The sequence below is a fragment of the Phoxinus phoxinus genome, assembly GCF_949152265.1.
Source record: "Phoxinus phoxinus genome assembly, chromosome: 10".
In the NCBI taxonomy this organism is placed as follows: domain Eukaryota; kingdom Metazoa; phylum Chordata; class Actinopteri; order Cypriniformes; family Leuciscidae; genus Phoxinus; species Phoxinus phoxinus.
Window position 1 is genome coordinate 30,590,139 of NC_136885.1, and position 26,548 is coordinate 30,616,686.

Below are 26,548 nucleotides of genomic sequence, written 5' to 3' on the forward strand. Positions count from 1 at the left end.
CAGATATGTGCATCAGAAATTACGTCGTTGTGAACTTATGACAACCCTTGTGAGGAGTGGCTCGCGGTTTTTGTTTTTTTGTTTTTGTTTGTTTTTTAGCTAATCAGAAAGGTTCGTTAGCCCACCTGTCAATCATCCGTATCCGGGTTTGCTAAAATCGGGTTGGCTTTGGCTGCATGGTTGGCTGCCATTATTTGGAGGGCGGGGTTTTGGAACAGGTGTGGTTGAAGTTAGAACCACACACCTAAAGAAAAATATATTATCTTTATTAATTAAAGGGCACCTATTATGGAATTTTGAAATTTACCTTTCATGTAGTGTGTAACATAGATCTAAGTGAACAAAAACATCCTGCAAAGTTTGAAATATGAAAGTGCACCGTATATAAAGTTATTGTCTTTCAAAAGTGAGAGTCGACTCGGAGTCATTTTTATGAATCGTTAGAAGACCGAAGCTTTTTCTTTGACTAGATGACGTCAACTTGTCAAGTTATTTGAATACGATACGCCCACTTATTGCGCTCCAAGGCCAGGGAAAATATCATGGCGACGAGACGCTGTGTTCTGAAGTGCAACTCAAAAGACAACTTTTTTCATCTGCCCAAGGAGGAGCATTTGAAGACTAAGTGGCTACAATTCACTATACCACAGAAGTATAGTCCGAGCCTTGTGCTTTGTTCGCGTCATTTTGAAGACGATTGCTTTTTTAAATGCAATCAAACTTGGATTCGCTGATATTGAAGGAAGGTTCAGTTCCAAGTGTATTTGCATCAGCTTCCTCCTCCGTATCACAACCTGTAAGTGTTATTAATAATTGTTGCTTTTATATTTTATGTAGCATGCTTAATAATTATTTTGTTTGTTGTGTAAGCACCGTTTAGCTTCTAGGTCTTCAATGACAATTGTATTGAGATATGTGAAGTGTTTGTCGTTGTTTTCGGAGTTGTCTAAAGAATAGAGTAATACCTCGTAGTAACGTAACTGCATTTTTTTTTTTTTTGTAAAAACGTTATGTTTATGCATCGGGCTAACGCAAACAAAGACTGATTGTGCTTTTACAATATGAACTCTGGGCTATGCTCGCTAACATAACATTACATTATTTATCTTATTTTTCGTTTTTTACTACAAACTATAAAGCAGTGGACTATAATCATTATTATAATACAATTTAATTGATAAAAGCATCATTGTACTCCGTTTTAAAAATAAGTATTATCTCTATAAACACTGCTGGGTCATCTGACCAATCAACGCAGATTAGCGTCGCGCAAAGGAGGGGTTTGAAAAACGAGTCGTTGAACGATTCATTTGGGAGTCGGTGAGCAAATCAGGTAAAAATAAATGCATATTATACGAAAACAAAAGTGTTTTTTGTCATTGCATGCATGTAAAACTGTTGTTGGGGACTCCCTAAACAACATTAGGAACATTTTAAATGTCATAATAGGTGCCCTTTAAGATTATAGATCGCTTTTTGCTTTCTAAATTGCACCAATCATCATTTGAAACTTTCATGTTGAAACTCACATTGAAACTTTGAATGTTTACATCGTCTGGCTCCGCCCCTGTTTGAAAGCACCACGTTTTAGCATTAGCTAGGCTACTTTAAACCAAAGTAAGTAGCCTTCTTAAAGTAGCCTAAATAATAATTAATATGTGTGGCTGACAAAAAAGGCTGGGAATCCGTTTTACCGAACACCCGTGTGTTGCGCTTTTCACTGTCTCGTGCTCTTCTGCGCGTTCACGTCGTCCTACTTGTTATATTTACCTTCGAAGGTTTTGACACACTTGACAGAATTTGTTTTTAATAAACTTTTTTTTAAAAATAGACTTGAAATGATTTTTTTTGGCAAATATGAAGTGGTTTTTCTTTTTTATGAATGTCTTTACATGTCCCCCCCCCCCCCCTCTCTCTCTCTCTCTCTCTCTCTCTCTCTCTCTCTCTCTCTCTCTCTCTCTCTCTCTAATTGGATGAGTTTGAATGGTTATTGAGGTCATCATAATAATGTAGAAAGCATCCCAGAAAAGCATAGCCACTAACTTTGACATTGTCTCATATTCTTATGCCGTTTCTGTGCATCATAAAATACTCTCTGACCTACACATGCCATCCATATGAAACTGTAGTGGGGAATCTTCTAAATTAATTTTGATGGCACACTTTTTGTGTTTTAGAGGAATATTTTGTGAATTAATTTAAAATGGTTATTGATTCAATGGAGTTCAGTTTTATTTCTAAATTACAATATAAATCACTCTACACTATACAAAGAAAGTTACAGAATGATTGTCCTATTCAAAAAGAGTGTCAGAACCAGTTATAGAAATAAAGCAATATAAAAGTTTTTAAAATGTATATAAATGTTAAACAGGTCAAATGAATTCCCATGATTTTTCCAGTCGTTTGTGATTACTGATATGATTTTTTATATATATAATTTAATAGAAATATACGGTAGCACTATTAAAAAAAAAAGTATATACAAATTTCCATGACTTTTCCAGGCCAATAAATATATATATTTTTTAAATCAATGAGGCCAAACTGAAATGAAAAACAAATTCTAAATGAGAAAAGTGCATTTTACCTCAATACCGATCTTCAACTAACTCAAGACTCAGTATGCTACTTTCATCATGCATTTGGTCCAAAAAATACATTCATATATATTCAAAAATCCTGCAAAGTCCACGTCACAGAAAATCTCTTTACTCAAATTTAAAGTATCATTTCCTAAACAGTTTCAGTGCCCGGAAATCACCACCTTCAATTAGCCAGTTGAACTGCCAAGTAAGACAAGCAAGTCGCCTGTGAAATTATCTTGTAACCCAATTCCGGGACTTTGGAACGGAGTCTGAAACTACGGCATAATTTCAAGGGGTTAACTAGTCAACAGAGCTGCACCTTGAGGAAACCTTTATCTGCCTCTGTGCAGTTTGCCTTTGCTTTCACCAGCCATTACACTCTGGCAAGAAGTGTGCTCTTCCCAGCATCCTCTGCTCCAGCGCTGGCGGCCCGTGAGCTTGAGCCGTGAAGGAGAATAACGCTAGCTATTCAGAGCTGAGTTCTATAGTTCTAGTTCAGATCTAGATGTTAATAAAATTGTGGGGAAAAATCGATATCACATTTGAATAATTTCATTATGTGTGATGTTTTAAAGCTCATGTTCGTTAGTGTTTTCTCTACATCTTGATTTCTGCTGTCTACTCTGCTAATTAAACGCAGTCATTTTTGTGACGCATTCAAACATTGCTCTCATTGCTTCAAACTTCCCACTCAACCAATGGTCTGAGTTTGGGGTGAGACTAAACATTCGGCTGAACCAATGGCAGACACTCACTGTTTTTGCAATTGCATGTAGTGCCATGACACACTGAGGCTCCTGCCAACAGTAAAACATGACATTAAAGGTATACACTATGTTACTTTTGGCCCTCTTGCAGTTAAAAAAAAACAAAAAACAGGAAGAACATGGTTTTGGTTGTGCTTCGGCTGTCCGGATGAATTTGGTGCTGCTCATAAAACATTCAATATTAGGCTTAATATAGGCCTAATAACCAGTTTAGAGAAAGGATTTCAAGCTGACCAGTTGAAGATGTTACTATGTTACTAGGTTTAATATAGACACCATACTTCCTTTAAAATAAATTCCCGCACAGCGCTACAATAATCATAATGAAATGACCCTTTATAATAGATAATGCTTTACAATCAACTCTGTTAGAGAGCTATATGGCAATTCATTTGTTCAATAAAATACTTTACTCACCTGTTGAATAATAAAAACGCCATTTCTGCATCACTTTTACAACGTTTCAAATCCCTCAGTTCTCGCCATCTCTGAAAAGAAAAGAGAATGTTGATTCTTGTCCAAATAGTTATCTTAATTCATTATTTTAATATTATTCATATTGTTCATATGAATCATAGCCTATTTGTATCTGTCGCATTTGCATATTATTCCAAATGGTTAATATTCTATCAAAATGTAACACCATGTAACTTCCCACTGAATACAGATTCAAACACATAAAAAGTAGGGGGGGAAAACGAGTTGCAAGTATTAATGTTTTGAAAATGAGTTATTTAGCGCACAATGCATTTCTCCCTTCATTTTATAAGTGTTTTTTTAGGTGAAAAGCAAATAACATTTCTGAATCTCGATCGATCGATATTCTCATCTTATCTTTTCTAAACTCAATTCTAAATTACTAGACGACGGACAGTTTGTGCAAAGAGAAGGGGGTTACACAGACATTCTGACATTTCTGTAAAAAGCTATTAATTTCCATGTTTAAAAAAACACATTATATTCTTAATTCATTCACAGCCGTTCCCTTGAACTCTGCAAACAGAGTAATATGTTGCACGTATGTTCATTTCTATTGTGTGTTTGTGTGGTGTTCACCAACATTTAATGTTGAAGGCCGCAGCTGTTCCAGTCTGTTGTTTGGTGTAACTCATGAATAAGGTTGAATATGACTTCTTTGAGCTCCTGTGGCGGGTCAGGGGTAGCCCGTGTGCTTTGTATTAACCAGCACCTCCAAATTAATGAAGTGACCCTGGGCAAGTGCAGGGCCACACAGTCCTTTCTGTCTCCTATACCGTCCAAGGTTAGATTACGTCTGGAAACAGGTTTCATTTCATCCAAAAGAAATGAACACACATATGCAAAGAAGTAAAGGCCGCTTTCAACCAATCAATAATTAAATCAAAGTGTTTTGCTGTAGGAGATATAACTGCAGGAGGACGGGTGTAAACGCGACTCTATATCAGTCACCGTGATCAGAAAACACGGCTCTTTCTTAATTTAGCCTCGGATTTTGTTTCAGGGTAAGATTAAATGAATCCAGACTCACCAGGTCAGATAATAAATATGACTGTAAAACACTGTATAATATGTATAATAATGATAATAAGGTGTTGTTCATCCCAAATTCAGACCACAAAGAGACATCCACTGCTGCATATGCAACACTGCATTACTCAAAGCCATAAACGTTCCAGGCCGTTTAATGAGATTATGTTTGGTTATTTTGAGATTGTCATTCTACTCGATTGGCTGATTTACAGTGGCAAATATGTCCAAATATGGACAAACCCCAAACGTTGGGTTAAAAATGTAATTAAAAAATTTGACCCAATGGCTGGGTTTGTCCATATTTGACCCAAAATTGGGTTGAAACAACCCAGCATTTTTTAGAGTGTGATGTCAAAAAACTACTAACCCTGTTGAAGTGTAATGACAATTTTCTGTTTTCATTTTCAACTGAATTTTAGGAAAATATATGCTCATTTAAATGTAGAAAACAATTTAATATTCCCGTAATGTTTCTTATTGTGTTGGGTAAAATATAAGTAATTTTATGGAAATCATATACAAAGTCATTTATCACAATATCACAATGAAACATATTTTTTTGCCATGACGTCTACATCTGGGAAAGACAATTTAAAAATATTCCTTTTTTTTTTTTTTACTTTATCTAATCAAAAAAAAAAAATTTCTTGTGATTATTGTTTGAATTGATAATCAATTACTTTTCCATCCTGAGTTTTTTCTTAAAAATAAATAAAAAAGAAGCAAGTTGCTTAATGACATCATTCTCCAGGAAGTGACATCATTTGTAGTGGGATGGGGAGGGGGGGCGACCGCATAAACATTGGTTAGTATTAACAATGAATTTAAAGAATTCTGTGATGTTAAGTAACAGAAATGCTCAGCACGGACCATTAAACCCCATATCTGTTGATCAGACTTCTCTTTTTTAATCCAAACGAGCAGCAGAAATCCCTGAAGTTCAGCGTTTGACTTTTCTCACGCCAAAACACTCCAAAAATAGGCAGATGTTGGGGCTTCTTTGAGTGTAAATTCAGAGAGTCCAGCTAAATTTGTGAACTCCAGATTAATTTCACACCACAGCTCGATCCCTCGGGACCTTTGCATGCGTTGGATCTCGTTCTCGCCGCCGCGGCGCCTTGTGTTGGTCGTGCAATTTGACTGACAGGTACAAATCTGTGTGAGGTGGAGGGCGCCTCCATCACGGGCTGCAGCAGATGGTTGAAATAATTAACATGATGCTGTTCTCATCGCAGGGGAAATCAGTGGCATGGAGATCATGCCGCTGCTACTTTAACACACATACAGTGAGGAGTTTAATGGTAACATTAAATGAAGGGATTTAGAAGGCATATGGGATTGTGCTGTGATGATAAGAAATGCACAGTCATTGACTTGCAGCAAAACATGTATTTCAGTGTTGAAGATCAAGCCAATATTTGTCCACTTTAAACAAAAAAAAAATGCTTTGCCTGGGAGCCTACTATAAAATCTGATAACATCTAAATCAAGTCAAAGGTATTACTTTATCAATCTGACTACACAGGTTACACTAATGAAATAATGGATCAGGACAAACAGAAACAGCGCTTTAGAGGAAAAAACAGCACATTTTCGCTTTTCACATTGCGAAATCACTGTAAACGAGGTGTGTGTGCACAGCTAAATATATCCGTGTCGGCCTCCAGCACATTTAAATATGATTTACTGCCGTCTGAACTTCAGCATCAGCATCGGCGGTGGCTCTTGAAGACGCAAGGCTGACTGTCTGCTCTATGATGCCACACCAACTGGCATTATGGGACTGGCTGCTATCCAGAGGAGGTGACGAGTGTGTGTGTGTGTGTGTGTGTGTGTGTGTGTGTGTGTGTGTGTGTGTGTGTGTGTGTGTGTGTGTGTGTGTGTGTGTGTGTGTGTGGGCGCTGTTAAGACAGCTGGAGGAGTGGACGAGCATCAAGGCCATGCATTCATGTCCATCTGCTTGAAAAGAGATGGAAGGTCTAGTGTTGATAATGATAAAATTAATAAAGACCAGAAGATACGGAGAAAAATATTGCTGAGAAATGACTCGGTGTAAAAAAAATGTGAAGTCAGGTAACCTAAAAAAAAGTGCTCTGTGTGGTAACGTCAAAATTGACTGGTTTTATTTATATTTACGTTTATGTATTTAGCAGATGCTTTTATCCAAAGCGATATATATATATATTTATACATATATATAAAGTATATTATTCATTATAAATAAAATATTTGATATATATAAACTCGGAAAATTAGAATATCGTGCAAAAGTTCATTTATTTCAGTCATTCAACTTAAAAGGTGAAACTAATATATTATATAGACTCATTACATGCAAAGTGAGATATTTCAAGCCTTTATTTGTTATAATTTTGATGATTATGGCTTACAGCTTATGAAAACCCCAAATTCAAAATTAGAATATTGTGAAAAGGTTTTCATAGCTGTCATAATCCATAATCATACAACAAATAAAGGCTTGAAATATCTCACTTTGCATGTAATGAGTCTATATAATATATTAGTTTCACCTTTTAAGTTGAATTACTGAAAATAAATGCAACTTTTGCACAATATTCTAATTTTTATAAGAGTTTCACTTGTATATATATATTAAAATATGAATATTATATATACACACTTAAAATTATATATACAATTAATTATTTGAAGTCAAATATATTAATATTAATGTAACTAAATCAGCGACTATATTGCACCACTGAAAGTTATTTGTAAGGATTCAATTACTCTCTTAAAAAAAAAGGTGCACACAGGGTTTTTTTGCAGTAATGCCATAGAGGAATATTTAAAATTTCTAAAGAACCCTTTTTCACTGTAACTTTTTTTGGCATCTGTGGTTCCAGGAACCTTTGCATAAAAGGTTCGTTATAGTGAGAAAAAAAAGGTTTTTAAAATATTCTTCACATTAAGATAAAAATGGTTCTTTTTAACAACTGTTCATTCAAAGGTTCTTTTGGGAACCAAAAATATCTCTTCTAAGGCATCGCTGTGAAAACCCCTTTATTTTTAAGAATGTCAAGAATAGCCAATAGAGAACCTTTCTTTTTAAGAGTGTATGTAAACTCACTTTTTATTGATCATTTCTCTTTGATTCTTATAAAAAGTATTTTGCCTAAACTAAAACCCGAAAGCTGCCAATTGTAATATTTTGATCCTCAACATGTGTGTCCCGCGTCGCTCCTGTCGATAGTGTGAGATTACTTGATCATTAGTGCTTGTGTGTGTGGCGTTCTATAGAGATGCAGTGTGTATCTCAGTATAGCTAGCATTATCAGTGTGCCATGTTCCCGCTGGTCATGGCACCGTGCCCCCCTCCAGCATCCGCAGCGTGCCAACAGATGTCTGTGAGCGTGCCTGCTTCTCCACCCCTCCTGCCAACCCTCTGCCCAGCAACACACTTCTGCTGCTACACACCTTCTCCTCCCCGGCTTCCTTCTTTTTTCTTCCCTTCTTCTCTGTTGTTCCTCCGTTTCTTTGTTTTCTCTGCACTCGTCCTTTCCTCTCTTTCACTGCTGATTTCCATCCCTCCATTTTGAAGCTCTTCTTCGGTTTGTGTTTTGGAGCTGAAAACAAGTAAAGAGATGGAAATGATTTGACATAATTATAATAAATTTGAAAAAAAAAATTGCCTTTGTAAGGAAATACTCATTCTGGGGGAGAAGGGATTTGTTTGTTTGTGTCAAATATGCAAATCAAAGATGTAAACAGTGTTCTAAAATTATTCTTTTTATTTTCCCTCTTTCCCCAAAAAATATTGGTATTATATCAGTAGAAACACAGATTATACCCCACTGTCAGAAAAAAATGAACTTTGTAAAATCGATTCATATTTTACTGATTCTTCAAGAATGTTTGTATTAATTTCATTTTTTTTTTACAATCTTTTAAATAATTTCTGCATCTGTGAATATCTGTTCCATTTGCATTTAACAGATAAATTGGGAGATTATCAAAGTTAATAAGATAGGCTATTTATGGTTAATAATATACTTTTTAATAGTAATAGTTATTATTATAATTTTTTTTATAAAAGGTGTTTATTCCACTTAAATCATAATAGAAAAAAATTCCACTTTAGTTAATATTTACCCCTAATTTCAAGAACCACTTAAAATCGACATCAAACATATTCATATAGTTACTGTCATGACTGTAAAATTAACCATATTAAAATAAAATAGAAAATAAGTCATTTTAACATTATTCATTAAATATATACAGACAGACAATGCTGATCTGTAGACCATCTTCTTCTAAGCAGTAAAAATTAAAAACAGATTCGTTTCAATCTAACAACACACACACACACACACACACACGCACGCACGCACGCACGCACGCACACACACACACACACACACACACACACACACACACACACACACACACACACACACACACACACACACACACACACACACACACACACACACACACACACACACACACACACACTAATGTTTCATTAATGAGCTATTTATACCAGCTCTGACCCATAAAAATGACTTTTGTTGCTGTCAGGTTGATTCAGTCATATTAAATAACATTTCTGGTTATTTTAGATCTTACCACTTGAAGCAGATTATTTTAGGTTACCTGACAAAACCAGTGCAGTCTGAAAGAAATGACAGCAAGAGCTTTGAAATATTGCAACACTTAAACATTTAACAGCTTGTGAAACAACATGCAAAGCCACTAGACGCATTAAGAGAGAAGCAGATTTCTACAGTTACGTAACTGACCGTTTTTGAGGACAACAACAATTGCTCTGCACATTTAATGCATTTCTAATCAGAATCAATCAGCACTTATCAAGTTTAAGCATGACTACATTTTCGAGAAAGAGTCGAGGAAGTTGCCTTTGTTTAAAGAAGTCAATCCTAAAATGCAAAACCCCAAAAGATTATTTTCCATCCTGACCAAAAGAGATTCATCCTTTATTTTTACCAGCAGATCTTTTAGAGCATTTCTATACTGCAATCCAGGCCAAATCATTGTTATTGTGCATCAAGTATATATTACAACCACGAACAAATGATCAACCTCTTTATTTTTATCCAAATCCTATTATGTCCAGTATTGAGCGAAATATCCTCCCTAAGGGATTTATTTGCAGTCTTCCCTTCCGTTTAGGTTTTGCGAGGATAATATTCAGTGGGTATCAGTCACAAACGGCATATGAACGCTCTGACAGAATAATTGCATTGAAATACAGCTGCACGCAATTTCTGCAATACCTTCATTAAAAGCTGCCAAGGGAGGAAAATACACAGAATATCGAGTTGATTCATCTATAATTATTAGATTACAAATGGCCGGGCACAGTCCACAACAGTTGCGGTTAATTACATGCTTGCAGGGAGCACTTGCGCCCATGACAGATGTAACAATAACAGCATAATATCACATTTCTGAGCAGAGCTGCCAGTTAATCAGAGGCCCTTATTCTAATGCGCCTAATATAATTGTCCGATCCACTGCGTTTCATTTCAAACATCTGGACTAGAACGTTTGCATTTGGATCTTATTTATCTCTCGTTTTTTTTGTGGCATGATGGTTTTACTCGGAGAAAGCAGCAGTGCAACACAACAGGAAAGAGAAGCAGAAAAAAAACAACAACGCATGTGTATATTTTCACAGAGAGGTTGGGTGTAGACGGCTCAGAAAAGTGAATCTACATCTGCCAGCCTCCATGCAAATAGCGCCGCCATCCTTAATGGTGAAACCTTCGATGAAAAACAGATAAAATATTAAATATTCAGGCGCCCCTTTCACACAGTATCAAAAGGCTCCAGATGTGCCAGGCCGGAGTTGTTATCGGGCGGCCAAACGACAGGCATTGAAAGACATTCCTCTGAATTTCAGACCATATAAAAAGTGTTTTATACGATGCAAATGAATGGTAATTTTTGACTATGGAGGAGAAGTGTGTGTGTGTGTGTGGGGGGGGGGGGGATGCCAATAAACCCTATCATTTGGGACTAAAAGTCCACAAACGGGAGACACTTTGGATTCGCTTTGCCTGTCTTCCCGCGTTAGATGCCCGAGATTGCCGCGAAATTAATCCATTTAACAATCTGTGGCTTTAAATTTAAGGATTTCCAGTTTTTTGGAATATCAATAAGTTCCAATTGAAGAGAGAATTCTTTTGCAATTCAGGCATGTGCGGGCGATAACGGAGGAGTTGGCATGGAAGGCAGGCAGAGATGGATTAATTATGCAGGGAACATGGAAATTCTGCTTATCAACGCTTAGCAAAGGAGCCCAGCTCACATAATCAGAAAAACCAGGATGAAAAAATATAACAATGCGGTGGCACCTTCCAGCTCATCGTCTTACAAGTTAGATTCTTCCTGTAATTAAAAACTAACATACAATTATATTCATATCTCATAGGCAGACTATGAGTGGTTATGTGTTAAATATCAGCACGGGGTATATAAGGGTTGAGGTGGGGGTAAAATCAAATAAATAAATAAACGTCTTACACAGGGATGGAGGTCTCTAGGGACGGACGGAACTACTTAGCCAGGAAAACTTCAATTATCATTTAAAAGCCAGGAAAGACAAAGCTAGCGGAGCTCAGAGACGCCCGCTTATTTACGGCAGGCAAGCAGGGAGGGGATACATGCACTGCTGAGTTCAGTTCTCACTTATCACTGGGAACTTTGAAGGGAACGTCAATGGATAGGGCTGCGCAAATCCCAACAGAGCATGTGTGTGATTCTGGCGCGCGGACCTTTGGCGGTGTTTTCGCTACAGCGATATGGCGAATAATACCGAATGATGGGTCATTTCCACTTTTGCGTTTAGAAAACTGGGATTTTGCAGTAACGTTTGCAAAGCTCTTTGTTCCTAAAACCGTTTGGTGTTGCGGGGAACAGGAATAAGGTGGCAAAGCTTAATCCAAAACAGACCCTGATTTCTGCTGTTTCTTTCGTTCTGTTGAAGATACCTCTATTTCCATGTTTTGTTGTTTTATTTTGAGCCGGAATGACTATTACAAACAACAAATGCAGGGATCATGGAAGTTTCAACACTGTTCTTCAACACACCGTTCTTTCACCGGTAGCTTTTAAAAGGGACTCCCTTCTTGCAAATACATTCCAACAGTCTTATTCGTCACTCTTCCAAACTTTTACGTTTTTGCAAATCAACCAAATGAAAAAAACATTCCCACAATCCTTAGTGACTTACTTTGACCCAGTGGTTAAAACTCCACGTTCACACATTCAAACCTGGCATTTTGCGATACATGCGAGAACTGATAACGTTTGTTGGTGGTTTCTCCTCTTTTTGTCTTTCTTCTCCGAAAACGGTGTTGAGTGCAACACTGTGAGAGAATTAACAAAGGAGACATACTGTAAAGCGAAACGAAAATACATTTAAAGGAATAGTTTGCCAGAAAATGACAAATCTGTCAGTTTTTACTCACCCTTCCACGATTACATTTTTCTGTAAAACACAAAATAAATCATGTTCAACATCAGTCATACACTATAACCATTTTTTTTGTGTCAGTATCAAATGTTATAATTTAAATAAATGAAAAATGTATTATATTTTTGGGTTGTTCCTCCTAGTGTTCTGAGGTAGTATGACCTCAGAACACTAGTATAGCACGCTGTCATGCAAACCAAGCCCTTTCACTATATTTGTTGACCATTTTCTACAGTACTTGGCTGTTTCCCAAAAGCACCGTGCACTAAGTTGATCGTAGAGACCAATGGTGCACTACAATGCTTTTGGAAAACGTAGCCCTGTGCATTCAAACTACATTTGAACTATTTTTCATCCGCCTTCATCTAACCGCTGTTCGCTCTTAGAGCTGTATGACTATACACACTTAAGTCACCAGCAGCAAATCTCAGTTTTTTGACTGCATTGAATTCTCTTTCCTGCTAAGATGCGCCCAAATGATCTTCCACCTTCCTGAAACACCTCACGTCTGCCCCTTTTGACACAGACCGACGGATGAAAGAAACCAGGGTTAGGCGAGACCAAATCTCCTCGGTTCATTTGCAAGATTCGTGCAGCTTTAAGGGATGTACCGCACCTGTTGCCGATGCCTCGATTCCGTTTTTTGATCGGGACGCTCTCTGACAAAGAGGAGAAGTGGAAGCAGAATAGGAAAGAGAGAGTGGTTGAGATCCTTATCGAAAACTCTCCACTGGACAATGAATTTTTCTCCACCATTCAAATGTATCGGCGAATGCTTGAGCGGTTCATTTCAGCCGATCCCGTGGGGCGACAATGGACCGGAGAAATGAGTGATGCTATCTCCCTCCTGATGTCATTTCCCTGATCCGCCTCATCCTCTGGCCCTGTGTACCTCCATTAATTAGAAAGCAGAGGGATTTCCACTCATCAGCTCATGGCTTTCTGCTTGTCTACTATCTGAAGACCTCTTTCCACTTCCTCAGGAAAGTCAGAAGGGAAAAACAAGAGATTGTTTCAACCCTATGACATTTAGGCTTCACGATGAACACGGCTTATACTGTAGCAATTTAAAAAATATTCATCAGAGTCTGATGAAATGAGAGGATAATGAAGTGATGAAGCTTTGCTTGGTTCCCCTTGACTGCAAGTTTGATGGTTCACTTAAGAGGGTGTGAAACGATCTGTGTCACAAAGATTAATAATCGGTAGTTAAAACTTTGAAATAAAATGTGCCTTTTTTTGCTATAGACATGAATGATGTCTGAAACAATGCAAAAAAAAAAAAAACATTGCAGAGAGATTAAGTGACCAGCTTTGGCTCAAAAAGAATACAAAGGTTTTGCGAGAGAATGCAAAAGCATCTGAATATATTTTATATTTATATATTTATATTTTTTCCTCCCATCTCATATTTTTTCCATCACCATATCTCCTTTAGGGGCTCCATATGAAACATTTACATTCTTATATATATACGTTTTCCGCCACAATCTGGCTGTGTAGATACATTGCACAATGAAGAATAATAAACAGAACAGTGTATATTCAATCCACTGTCAGAAACACAGTCGTTCGCTGGAGAATAACAAACACAACCACTTAAACATAGATGATGACCTGAACAGAACCAAACAGGAAGTATTTATACACAAGGAACATGAAAGGGGACTAAATCGGAATAGCTAGACGAGTATTAAAGGAGAACTCCGGTCAATTTTAACATTGAGCTAATTTTTTTAGTAAATTTGGAGTGCTGTCAATACAGAGAACAACGACAAAAATCAGTGTTGCCTACACCGTGTTATCCTCTTTTTAAAATTTGCACCCTATTGACTTGAATGGGGCTAGTTTTAAACCTGCTTTTATCCTCTTAACATCCTTGATGTGTCATTACAAGTGCCCAGCCATGTGAGTGATTCCTTCAGAGTGAACACGGTGAATCTGACTGCATTAGATGTGAAAGATATTAATAAAAATGATGTTATATCAGCCAGCGCACATACCTGTATTTACTTCCTGTTTTCGGTCGAAGTCCAAAGTAGTCGATTGTCGAGTTCACGCGCGTGATCATAGGTAACTAAACCTATGCGCGTGAACTCGACAATCGACTACTTTGGACTTCGACCGAAAACAGGAAGTAAATACAGGTATGTGCGCTGGCTGATATAACATAATTTTTATTAATATCTTTCACATCTACTGCAGTCAGATTCACTCGTGTTCACTCTGAAGTTATCATCTAACATGGCTGGGCACTTGTAATGACACTTTAAATATGTTAAGAGGATAAAAGCAGGTTTAAAACTTGCCCCATTGAAGTCAACAGGGTGCAAATTTTAAAAAGAGGATAACACGGTGTAGGCAACACCGATTTTTGTCATTGTTCTCTGTATTGACAGCACTCCAAATTTACACAAAAATTAGCTCAATGTTAAAATTGACCGGAGTTCTCCTTTAACTGATTAGTAACCATACTAACGAGACTAACGAGAACTAATACAGAAACGACAGGAACGAACCAAACAGAACATAATCGTGACAGTACTCTCCCCTCCCGGAAGGCATGTCCTCGCGCCACTGGGAGGGAGGGGGCTTTGGAGGTGGGAGTGGAGCTGGCAGTGGGAGGAGCCAGACTGGAGCTTTGGTAGAATGTCCATGCGGAACCAGAGGACTGACTAACGGAGGCAGAACCAAGGTGCATGGAGATCTTTGCGAAGCAGAGAGGCCGACGGACCAGGGCGACATCTGCGGCCCGGAAGCCCTAGGTGCGAAGGCCGAGGTGGAGACATGGGCATGGAGGCCCGAGGTGCAGCCGGGGACTCAATCTTATGCCGAGCTGGTGGAGGGGAAGCCCAAGGCGAAGTCGAGGAGCCGCACGGAGCAAGAGGCGGGGGCAGTGCAGAGGGGCAGGACGACCCCAGTGGCACCGACGGATCCAGGGAACTGGACGAAACCAGCGGAAAGGGATGGTACCAGGAAGTCAGGTGGGTAGATCAGAGGAGGAAGATCTCCGGACGGGACCGGAGTGTCCGGCAGTCAAACAGGACCGACGGAGAAGGCGTAGACTCAAGGGTGGGGACTCGGGAGGGAAATGGATCCGTTGACCACAGATATTTTAGGCAGAGTTCTGCTCCAGGCTCTGGGATGGACTGGGCAGAATGCGTCGCCTCCGTGATGAGCCTACAGAACATAATCGTGACAGTACTCTCCCCTCCCGGAAGGCATGTCCATTGCGCCATAACTGCAACTCTCACTACGAAGGGAGGGAGGGGGCTTTGGAGGTGAGCATGGAGCTGGCGATGGACAGGGACGTGGAGGAGCTGATGGAAAAAGACACCGTGGTGTAGCCGGCGGTGGGAGGAGCCAGACTGGAGCTTTGGCAGAATGTCCATGCGGAACCCGGGGACTGACTGGCGGAGGCGGAACCAAGGTGAATGGAGATCTTTGCAAAGCAGAGAGGCTGACGGATCAGGGCGACATCCACGGCCCTGAAGCCCTAGATCAAAGCGCAGAACGGGGGATCGGCAGACCGGGGCGAAGACGGAGGGAGTGAGGATGACGGGGAAGCCGGAGGAAAGGAGAAGCCTGGTGGAGACAAAGGGGTGTAGGGGTGAGGTGTAGCCAGAGACCCGGAAATCTGTGGCTGAGGCAGAACGACAACTGGCCGAGGCTGATCCGGAGAGACGAGTGAGCCGGAGGAGTCCTAGGGCTGACGGACCATGTTGGAGTCGAGGGAATGCAGAGTACTTATCCACAAAGGAACATGAGGGGACTGAATGGGAACTAATACAGAAACGACAGGAACGAACCAAACAGAACATAATCGTGAGAATTTTCAATTTGAATATATTTCAAAATGTCATTTATTCCTGTGATGCAAAGCTGAATTTTCAGCATCATACTCCAGTCTTCTTCAGTCACGTGATCCTTCTGAAATAATTCTAATCTATTGATTTGCTGCTCAAGAAATACTTTATCAATGTTATAAACAGTTAACAGTAAACAGCTTAACATTTTTGTGGAAATTGTAATACTATTTTCAGGATTCTTTGATGAGTGGAAAGATAAATAAACAGCATTTTTTTGCATTTATTTATTAAATAGAAATCTTTTGTAACCTTATAAAATGTCTTCTCTGTCACTTTTGATGCATTTAATACATCCTTGATGAATAAAACTATCAATTTAGCAATTTTTTGAACCTTAATACAAATGTTTGAAAATCATTGTAGTATCATTGTTTCCACAAAAAAAGTTATGCAGCAAAATCTGTTTTCAACATTGATAATAATAATAATAAGAAATGTTTCTTGAGCAGCAAATCATATTAGAATGATTTCTGAAGAATCATGACACTGACGCCTGGCTGAATTTTCAGCTTTGCATCACATAAATAAATTATGCTTTTAAACGCATTAAGAAAGAAAACAATTATTTTAAACTATAATTATATGTCACAATATTACTTATTATTTATATTACTTAATGTATTATGATTTAATGCATTTTTGATTAAATAAATGCAGCCTTGTTGAGCATAAGACACTTTAAAAAAACATTAAACAATTGTAATGTTCTCAAACTTAGAAACCATATTCCTCCCTAGTTAAAGAAATGAAATAATGCATTATAAAAAATATATATATATATATATATATATATATAAAGAGTCATTTAAAATAGTTCAGTCTACTTTTGCCAAACATGTGCTTGAGTATCGTGCATTAGCTTAGCAATATGCTAATGCCAAACTCTATTGAAAGTAACAGCCTGGCAACCACCAACAACACTAGCATCATGGCAGCTTTTTTTGCATTTTATATATATAAAAACCCCCCTAGTTTTTATAATGCAATTTGGGGGTGTGTTCACCCAAAATACATTGGAGAAACGACTATTTAAGAAAAACACAAAAATCCAAATACAGAGAAGAGAAAGCCTCTTCCTTCTGCAGTGCTACCGGAGGGTGGAGGAGGCAAAAGTGTCATACATTTTTCATTCTAAGCAGCAGAGCTAAAACGACCAAATTTTCCTGTTGTCTCTGTGTCTGTGAGGATGCTCAGGGGCAAAGACCTGCAATTAGCAGATATGTGGGTGGGCATCTTCCACTGCATCGAAGCACGTTAACACAATGAATGTAGATGAGTTTAGAGCGAGTCTGAGACTTAGACGTGTCATTCTCCTGTCTGGAATATGAAGACGTTAACGCTGATTAGTCTCTCTAATTAAAGCATGCTCCCTTGACACCACAGATACATGAACTCAAGGCTTGCATGCGGTCGTGTGGGTGTGTGTTTGTATAAAAGATGTTGAACTGCAGCACTATATTAAGATGATGTGGAGTTTGTGTCGATGCTCAAACTCTTTCCAGAAAAAACACACAATTCTGACACAATAAGAGAACAGAATTTCGAAATGAATGCAGATAGTGTAGATCAGTTTGGTTATTCTTAAGACGAATTTGACGAGAAATGTTGAGAAGATTTCATATTACAAGCAAAAGTCTCTCCAAAAGTGTTTGGAGAGTTCAAAATAATTCAGTAATTCTTAACTAACCCATTTTTACAGGCAATATTCACACAAATTTTTGTTTTGTTTTGGAGAATAAAAACAAAAAAGGGCGATTTTAATTGTTTTAGTTTTTTAATTCATCCTTTTATATTTTTATAAGTAAACATTAGGGAGGAATATATATCATAAAATAGAGATTAGAAAATATTCATAAATATTTTCAAATTATAAAATGCAAGTAAGTCAATGAAAAATTTAATAAATAAAAATGCGTGTGTGTGTGTGTGTGTAGTCAATTATATCATATTATATATAAATCATGACTTTTTTGCTTTCCTTGGCGTTTTTAAGAGAGTTTATGTTAGAAGTAGATTTCTGGAATGATAAATGGATTATTCTTTTGAATCATTTATTTTATATGAATCAGTTCATTCAGTTCACCACACTGGTCAGAATGATTTGTTCACAAACCCGACAGATTCGATTTACAAGATCAACTCAGTGACTCCTGAACTGTTCACAGTGAAAATGTATCAATAACTTAAATTTCAGTTTGTTTAATACGAAAAGCTATTGCACGAGACAAATAGACCACTTTTTTGATAGTTTTATGGTGCTTTTTTGTCCTTTTTAAAGCTTGAAATTGCACCATTCACTGACCATTCACTGTAATTTCTCTCCCTAAAAAAGAGAGGTACTTTATACGGGTTTGAAATGGCATGACGGTGAGTAAATAATGCCAGAATTTCCATTTTTGTGGAACTATCCCGTTCTAATAAGAGATGAATCTGATGATCTCTCCCCCCCTCCCGCACAGGGGCATGACTGAGCAAAAGAGGAGACGCTTCATCTGTGAGATTAGCTCTGGCAGGCCGGCCGCTGGACATGGACTCCTGGACTGACTTAGTTCTGGGTATTGAGATCCACTCGCAGATGACAGATGAAATCTGTCTCCTCCGGTTGGACGTGTAGCTGCAGGTGATACATGATCACAGATAAAAGGACACGAGGTGGACGGTGGGGGATGGAGACCCCGGGGCCGATCTCTGCCACGCTGATGTCACTGCCGCAGGTGGCTTCCTAACCCCGCCCCCCATCCGACAAATAACCAATCACACTCTCACACCCCATTCAGTCATACTCACTGAGAAATGCATTGTGTGTGTGTGTGTGTGTGTGTGTGTGTGTGTGTGTGTGTGTGAGAGACTCACAGAAGTTTTATCTCATCCCCATCTGTGTGGTCACAGGCACGATGATCTTGGACCGCAGCCATGTCAACCTTCATGCCATCCAGAACTAGAGAAAAAGAGAGAGAGGGAGGAGGTGCAGGGGTGTCATTGGTAAACAGGGAGTAATTCTAATCCTATTTTATAGTAGGGTGCAGCAGGACTAAAGTGCTCTCTTAAAGAAAATGTGCTTATTATTCTGGTCCCAAAGAGTATATATACAAATACATACATGCATGTGTATATATATAATTAGTTGTATATGTATTTGTACATATTTGGTATATTTGTGTATGTGTGTGTGTGTGTGTGTGTGTGTGTGTGTGTGTGTGTGTGTGTGTGTGTGTGTGTGTGTGTGTGTGTGTGTGTGTGTGTGTGTGTACAAATACATATACAACATATATAAGGAGTCCTTTTACACATGACTTGGTGAATATGTGACAACATATTTCACCCCAAAATTTAAGGAACTTTCAAGCTAATTTCCCTTCCAAATTCCCATTACTTTGAATAATTGACCAATCAATTATGGTTATTTAAATTTGTAAAAATTAACTGTATTTAAAAGTCACTGTATTAAAGTCATTCTTTTAGAATAAAAGGTTACTACATGAGATAACTAAAATTAGAAAATGAGGAATTACAAAAATAAAGCATTTTTGGACACCTTATGGTAATTTAAATATGGTCAAAATATAAAATGCAAATAATTTTTTTTAAATATATATATAAAATACAACAAAAAATATATATACATACACAATTCAAAAGTTTTAGGTCTGTAGTTTTTAAAGACATTAAATCAGAAAATCACATATTAGAATCATTTCTGAAGGATCATGGGACACTGGGACTGATGCTGAAAATTTTCCTCACAGGAATAAATGACATATAAAATATATTACAATAGAAAACAGTTATATTAAATTGTAATATTATTTCTGTTTGTAAAAATATGACTATTTTTTCTGTATTTTTGATCGCATAAGTACTGTCAGGTGTGCTGTAAGCGCACGATGCAGGAGATTCAGAGAAATAAACAGTCTTTAATCATAAATCCAGGGAGAAACTCAGGAGAAAACAACCACGTTAAATCATAGACAATACTGGACAAGAACTGAATGATAAGGGAGGATAATTAACACAACAGGGAACAGGTGATTAACTAATTAACAACTATGGAAACTAACAATGACAGGGAACTCAAGCAATGCTGTCTTGGTGAGCATCACTATACAGATCACTATAAATAGAGATCACCATTTCATTGATGTCAAATACCAAAAATAAATTAAAGGAGCTCTAAGCGGTCCCACGTTTTTTAGGCCCAAACTTTTTTTGTCACATACGGCAAACATCTCCTCACTATCCGCTAGCTGCCTGTCCCCTGAACACACTGTAAAAAAACGCGGTCTCTGTAGACACCACAGGCTCCACAAACGGCAACAATAACAAACTGGGCTAACCCGCACCACGAAACATAACAAACTGCTCCAGCCAATAACCGACAAGAAGGATTTGGGGGTGGGGTTTGGGGGGTTAGTGCGCGGATGAGGAGGAGGGAGAGTCTAGCTAGCCTCCGTTTTGTTTGACAATATTTCGAACGTCAACAAGTAGTGATGTCACCCAACATCACTTACAGCACCTTTAAATTATGTCTTCCCATTTTTAAGTTTGGAAAGTTTTGTTGTAATAAGTAATGTCCCAGCAAACACATTTACGTTGTGGCAACGTCTGTGGCACGTTGCATTTCTGCTATGGCAACGTCGCTGTCTACGTGCTCGCAACATTGTAACAACGTAGAATTGTAAGACGCGGCAGGGCTGTAGCAACGTTGTTGCGCGACATTCAGCAACTGAGAGACGACGTTCTGACAATGAAAATGTTTAATGCTAGATATAGATATCCCTCATTTAACATGTTATGTTTCGTGGTTAATTTTTTAATTAGTCATATGTTAGATAATTATATACTTTTTAAATATTGTTTATCCTTATTATTATTTATGGACCTAACAGTAAATTAATTATAATCAACACCTGCAAGTGTACACTCAAATTGCACTTCCAAAAGTCATACATTTGTGAGAGAAAAATAATCTTATATAGGGAGTGAATAACGTTAACTAGCATGAGCAGACATGAGAAAATCTAGCAAAGAAACGAATGAGATGACAAATCAAAAGAAAAATAAACAGGTGTGCGAGCAGTTAACTTTCAAATATTTTTATTTTCGTGCGTTTCCAAAAAAAGGAAAAAACATTAACGTGCACCATAGATATAGATGTGTATCTATGATCGTGCAAAAAGTACACGCTTAAGTCGCTGCCTGTTCAAGGAGTGTTGAAATCAATTACTCATCATTAAAGTCATTATGGCTTTATACTCTTTTGGCATAAAATTAATATTTGTCATACCTGACCAGAAAATGTTGTATAAATAAATGTCACATTAGACAAAGAAGTTGCAGGTTGTGTTTGTACCGTATCTTATTTAGCTGAGGTAAATTAAACGCAATTCTCACGTATCTTTGCATGATGATTAAAGAGACGGCCCAGCGGTTGGTTGAAATTTAAAAGGCTGATTTTCCCGCTTCAAGGCAGTGACGAGTACATATGTAGTCCAGTGGTTGTCCAGACATCCTAAGCACAACCTTAAAGGAGAACTCCGGTCAATTTTAACATTGAGCTCAATTTTTAGTAAATTTGGAGTGCTGTCAATACAGAGAACAACGACAAAAATCGGTGTTGCCTACACCGTGTTATCCTCTTTTTAAAATTTGCACCCTATTGACTTGAATGGGGCAAGTTTTAAACCTGCTTTTATCCTCTTAACATCTTTGATGTGTCATTACAAGTGCCCAGCCATGTGAGTGATTCCTTCAGAGTGAACACGAGTGAATCTGACTGCAGTAGATGTGAAAGATATGAATAAAAATGATGTTAATTCAGCCAGCGCAAATACCTGTATTTAGTTCCTGTTTTCGGTGGAAGTCCAAAGTAGTCGATTGTCGAGTTCACGCTCGTGATCATAGTAACTAAACCTATGCGCGTGAACTCGACAATCGACTACTTTGGACTTCGACCGAAAACAGGAACTAAATACAGGTCTATGCGCTGGCTGATATAACATCATTTTTATTCATATCTTTCACATCTACTGCAGTCAGATTCACTCGTGTTCACTCTGAAGGAATCACTCAACATGGCTGGGCACTTGTAATGACACATCAAGGATGATAAGACTAAGAACTGGTTAAGTTTAAAACTTGCCCCATTCAAGTCAACAGGGTGTAAATTTTAAAAATAGGATAACACAGTGTAGGCAACACCGATTTTTGTCGTTGTTCTCTGTATTGACAGCACTCCAAATTTACTAAAAATTGAGCTCAATGTTAAAATTGACCGGAGTTCTCCTTTAAGCAATGGCCCTGAACGGTGGTTCAATGTCAACATTGTGACAACGCTGTAACAACCTTCAAAACACAACGTAGTTATAACAACCTTTTGGCCATGTTGTTGAAACGTTGTTAGAAGGTTGGGTGCGTTGTGCCAACGTCCTGTGTTTGCTGGGGTAAGCATTTCCCCCAGTGTGTCTCTGTATAAGATGATCAGCAGGATCCTGCAGGCCTGTAGTAGTGTAACACCGAGAGCTCTCCGTTTATCTTATCACAGCTGGACACCTGTGGAAACGGTGAACACTGAACAATTATGCGTTTCTGCCGTAGAACTAAAACACTGCAAACGCTCTCAGGAAACCAGTCTGGAGAAACCAATGGACTACAGTTCGCTGAAACTAGCGGAAGTGAAAGTGCGTAGCGAAACGTTTGCTTTTGACACTGAAAAAGAGGATCATGGTCTGAGAATGAGATACAGTAGAGACTGTGAAAACACAGATAGTAAAGACACATTTATGACAGACAAGGGACATTGACAGTCATTGGCCATTAGCAGATGGAGAAAAAATTAACTTCAACCCCCTCAGCGGAGAAAACACTTTCTGAATATACACAATAATATCTGCATTTGGCCTTTAGAGAGAATGTTATTATTTCTTTGGCAAAGTACAAGTGTGAAATGAGAACTTATTTTGAACGATGTGATAAATGTTTACTTTTATTGAGTATTTTTCTCTTGTGTTCTGTTGGTTTTGGTAGGAGTGAGGAACACCTGTGTGGTGTCACGCTAATGGCCTTTTTAACGCTCCGCTCAATCCCATTTAAGCACCAATCCTTTCACGACTTCCTTCATTTCTGATGTAATTTCCTCCCTGTAATTACTCTTTTCGTTCCCCTGTTTATCAGACAATGTACCTGCAATGGAAATATAAGACCTTGACTAGCCTTTCGCCGGACAAAAACAAAATTTAATTTGATGTGTTTGGCTGTCGAACATCATTGTTGAAGGGATGCAATTAAGACAATATTATCTGTTTTTATTTTAGTGTTGGAACTGGGACATGTGGAACCTTTATGATAAGCAGTGAAATAAAACTGGCCACTATCTGCAACGGTGACTTCAGTGGCTTCCAGCTCAATTAACGGAGCATTGGCGTGGAGATTGCTGGACGGTCCCGTTAACGCAGGACGCAGATGTGATTGTCGGCGAGCCAGGTGAGGGAGCAGCCGTGTGCTAAACACCATGATCCCCGTGTAAAACCACACACCCCAGGGCATTACATACTCCACTTACATGTTTCTCAGTGTCGACCCCTCAACAGCATTTCATCCATTGCCTAAAAAAAGAAGACATGATATTTTCATGGTATACATCCCAAAAAATGGTATTCCCATTATACTTTGATATTCAATTATAAATATGGGATTTAATACTTAGTGTATTCATGTATAATGGTATTTACCAATACCAGTACTACCATGGTACAAAAAAATAAATAAACATGTTCCTATGGTACATTTAAAAAAACACATTAGTTGCATACATTATATATACATTCTATATTTTTTATTCCTAATATATATCCATCCATCCATCTATCTATCTATCTATTGTTTATTCTATCTATATCCATCCATCCATCCATTTATCTATCTATCGTTTATTCTAACTATCTATTGTTTATTCCATCCATCCATCCATCCATCCATCTATCTATCTATCTATCCAACTATCTATCTATCTATCTATCTATCTATCTATCTATCTATCTATCTATCTATCTATCTATCTATCTATCTATCTATCTATCTATCTATCTATCTATCTATCTATCTATCTATCTATCTATCCAACTATCTATCTATCTATCTATCTATCTATCTATCTATCTATCTATCTACAGTATCTATCTATCTATCTATCTATCTATCTATCTATCTATCTATCTATCTATCTATCTATCGTTTATTCTATCTATCAATCATCCATCCATCCATCTATTTATCTATCTATCGTTTATTCTAACTATCTATCGTTTATTCCATCCATATATCTATCTATCTATCTATCTATCTATCTATCTATCTATCTATCTATCTATCTATCTATCTATCTATCTATCTATCTATCTATCTATCTATCTATCTATATATCTATCTATCTATCTATCTATCTATCTATCTATCTATCTATCTATCTATCTATTGTTCGTTCTTTAATTCATTATTTATATACCATAATCTTTATCTGAGGTACTTCAACAAATGCCATGTTATTCCACAAAAAACAAAAAAAATAACATAATGAAACATTTATCTATTTTGTGCTTTGTATTTTCCCTTTTTTTAAATTGTTCTTGATGGAAGATTTTGTAGAAGATTTGCCAGATTTGTTAGCTGGGAAAATGCCACAGTAATGCTGTCAGATCTTCTTTCAACATCAGCTGATAAAGAGAGCAGAGGGGCATTTTATTGACAAGTCGAGGAATATTTAGAAGAAAACATCCATGCAGAAACTAGGCTGTGTTTGTCAGGACTGCATCCCAACAGCTGAATTCATTCTCATTAGAACGATTCGGGCAGCTTCCACAAATCCCAGGTGGCCTCTTTTATTTGTCAGACTCCTGTGCAGTTACGGTGTTGAGATGCAAATTTGTCTCCCATTAAAATCTGTACGCATGAGTAAAAGAGGTCTCCTACAAACTTCACACAGCTTCATGAACCAAGCCCATCCATTGCTCGCGGTTAACAAGAAACTGCATGATTTTGCTGATGCATTTTTAGTGGAAAAGGAAAGTGACTGTGACTGACAAATTGCCTGTAAAGACGGCAGAGTTATTGTAAGTTTTTTTGAAAAACATTGAAACTTGCCGTGTATAACAGTATCACTTTCCCACATAACTTTGCAGAGGTGCATTAATCACAATCTAAAAATCTTTTAAAATGAATCGTTTTCATTCGATTCATTTTTCATTCTTTCAGCTCTTAAACCCTGTTGACACCAAGAACGATAACTATAAAGATGATTTTACAGTACTGTATGTGTACTTACAGTGTACTTACCTAAGTACTGGTAATATAAGGTAACTACACGGGTTAAGGTTAGGTTTACGGGTGGTTCAGGGTTAATACCTAGTTATTACCCAGTTATTGTGATTACTATAATAACTACATAGTATGTACATGAGGAACAGGACTGTAAAATAAAGTGCTACCGATAACTATAACGATAACAATTTTAGTGTCACCAGTCCAGTGGACAATATCGTTCTGTTCATTCTCGTTCACACCAAGAACGATAACTATAAAGATAACTTTAGGCCTTTATCGCAGTCCGCGTTGAATTATGAAGTCAGATTAGCAAGATATAAACTCAAAATTTTGAGTTATAAAGTCAGAGTTGCGAGATATAAACACAATTTTGAGTAATAAAGTCAGAATTCCGAGACTAAACTTGCAATTTCGAATTAAGTCAGAATTGCAAGATATAAACTTGCAATTTCGAGTTTTAAAGTCAGAACTGCGTGATATAAACTCGCAATTTTGAGTTATAAAGTCAGAATTGCGAGACTTAACTTGCAATTTCTAATTATGAAGCCAGAAACGCAAGATATAAACTCGCAATTTTGAGTTTTAAAGTCAGAATTGCGTGATATAAACTTGCAAGTCAGTCTATTTTTCCCACAGAATTTTCCCGAGTTTATATCTCGCAATTGTGAGTATCACCCAATTCTGAGAAGAACAATTCAGAATTGTGAGATGCAAACTGCCAATTGCGAGAAAAAAGTCAGAATTGTGAAATAAAAAGTTGTATTTTTGAATTCAGTGGCGGAAACAAGCTTCCTTGCATTAAAGACAATCCCTCTGCCATCTTCGGGTTGTTGTGCTATTTTGACCAAGTCCAGCTTTTCTCCGACACAAGCTATTGTCAAGCGTTGGGTGTCCCAGCAAAGGGAAATTAATGGAGTTCAGGCGGCAGAATTAGTTCTTGTGTTTGGGAAGCGTCTGTGTGTGCCAGAGCGCAGGTGGACAGCTGTGGGGGACGTCTGCATCTCTCACGCTTTACTGCGCAGGACTCTCTCTCCC

The 26,548-nt window shown here is 37.7% G+C and overlaps 1 protein-coding gene across 7 annotated transcripts in view; it reads right to left on the bottom strand.

Annotated features, from left to right (window-relative positions):
- zfpm2a (zinc finger protein, FOG family member 2a) overlaps positions 1 to 26,548 on the bottom strand; it is a 184,789-nt gene that overhangs the window by 152,478 nt on the left and 5,763 nt on the right. For 6 of the 7 annotated variants that reach the window (XM_079625627.1, XM_079625626.1, XM_079625625.1 and 3 more), the window contains 4 exons: positions 23,757 to 23,799; positions 19,052 to 19,136; positions 8,303 to 8,451; positions 3,773 to 3,843 (listed from right to left, as the gene is read on the bottom strand). In XM_079625627.1, coding sequence (XP_079481753.1) covers positions 3,773 to 3,803 — 31 coding nt within the window. In that variant the 5' untranslated portion in view covers positions 3,804 to 3,843; positions 8,303 to 8,451; positions 19,052 to 19,136; positions 23,757 to 23,799. Of the gene's footprint in view, positions 1 to 3,772; positions 3,844 to 8,302; positions 8,452 to 12,086; positions 12,218 to 19,051; positions 19,137 to 23,756; positions 23,800 to 26,548 lie in introns of those variants that run through there. The other variant, XM_079625628.1, reaches the window with a different exon arrangement.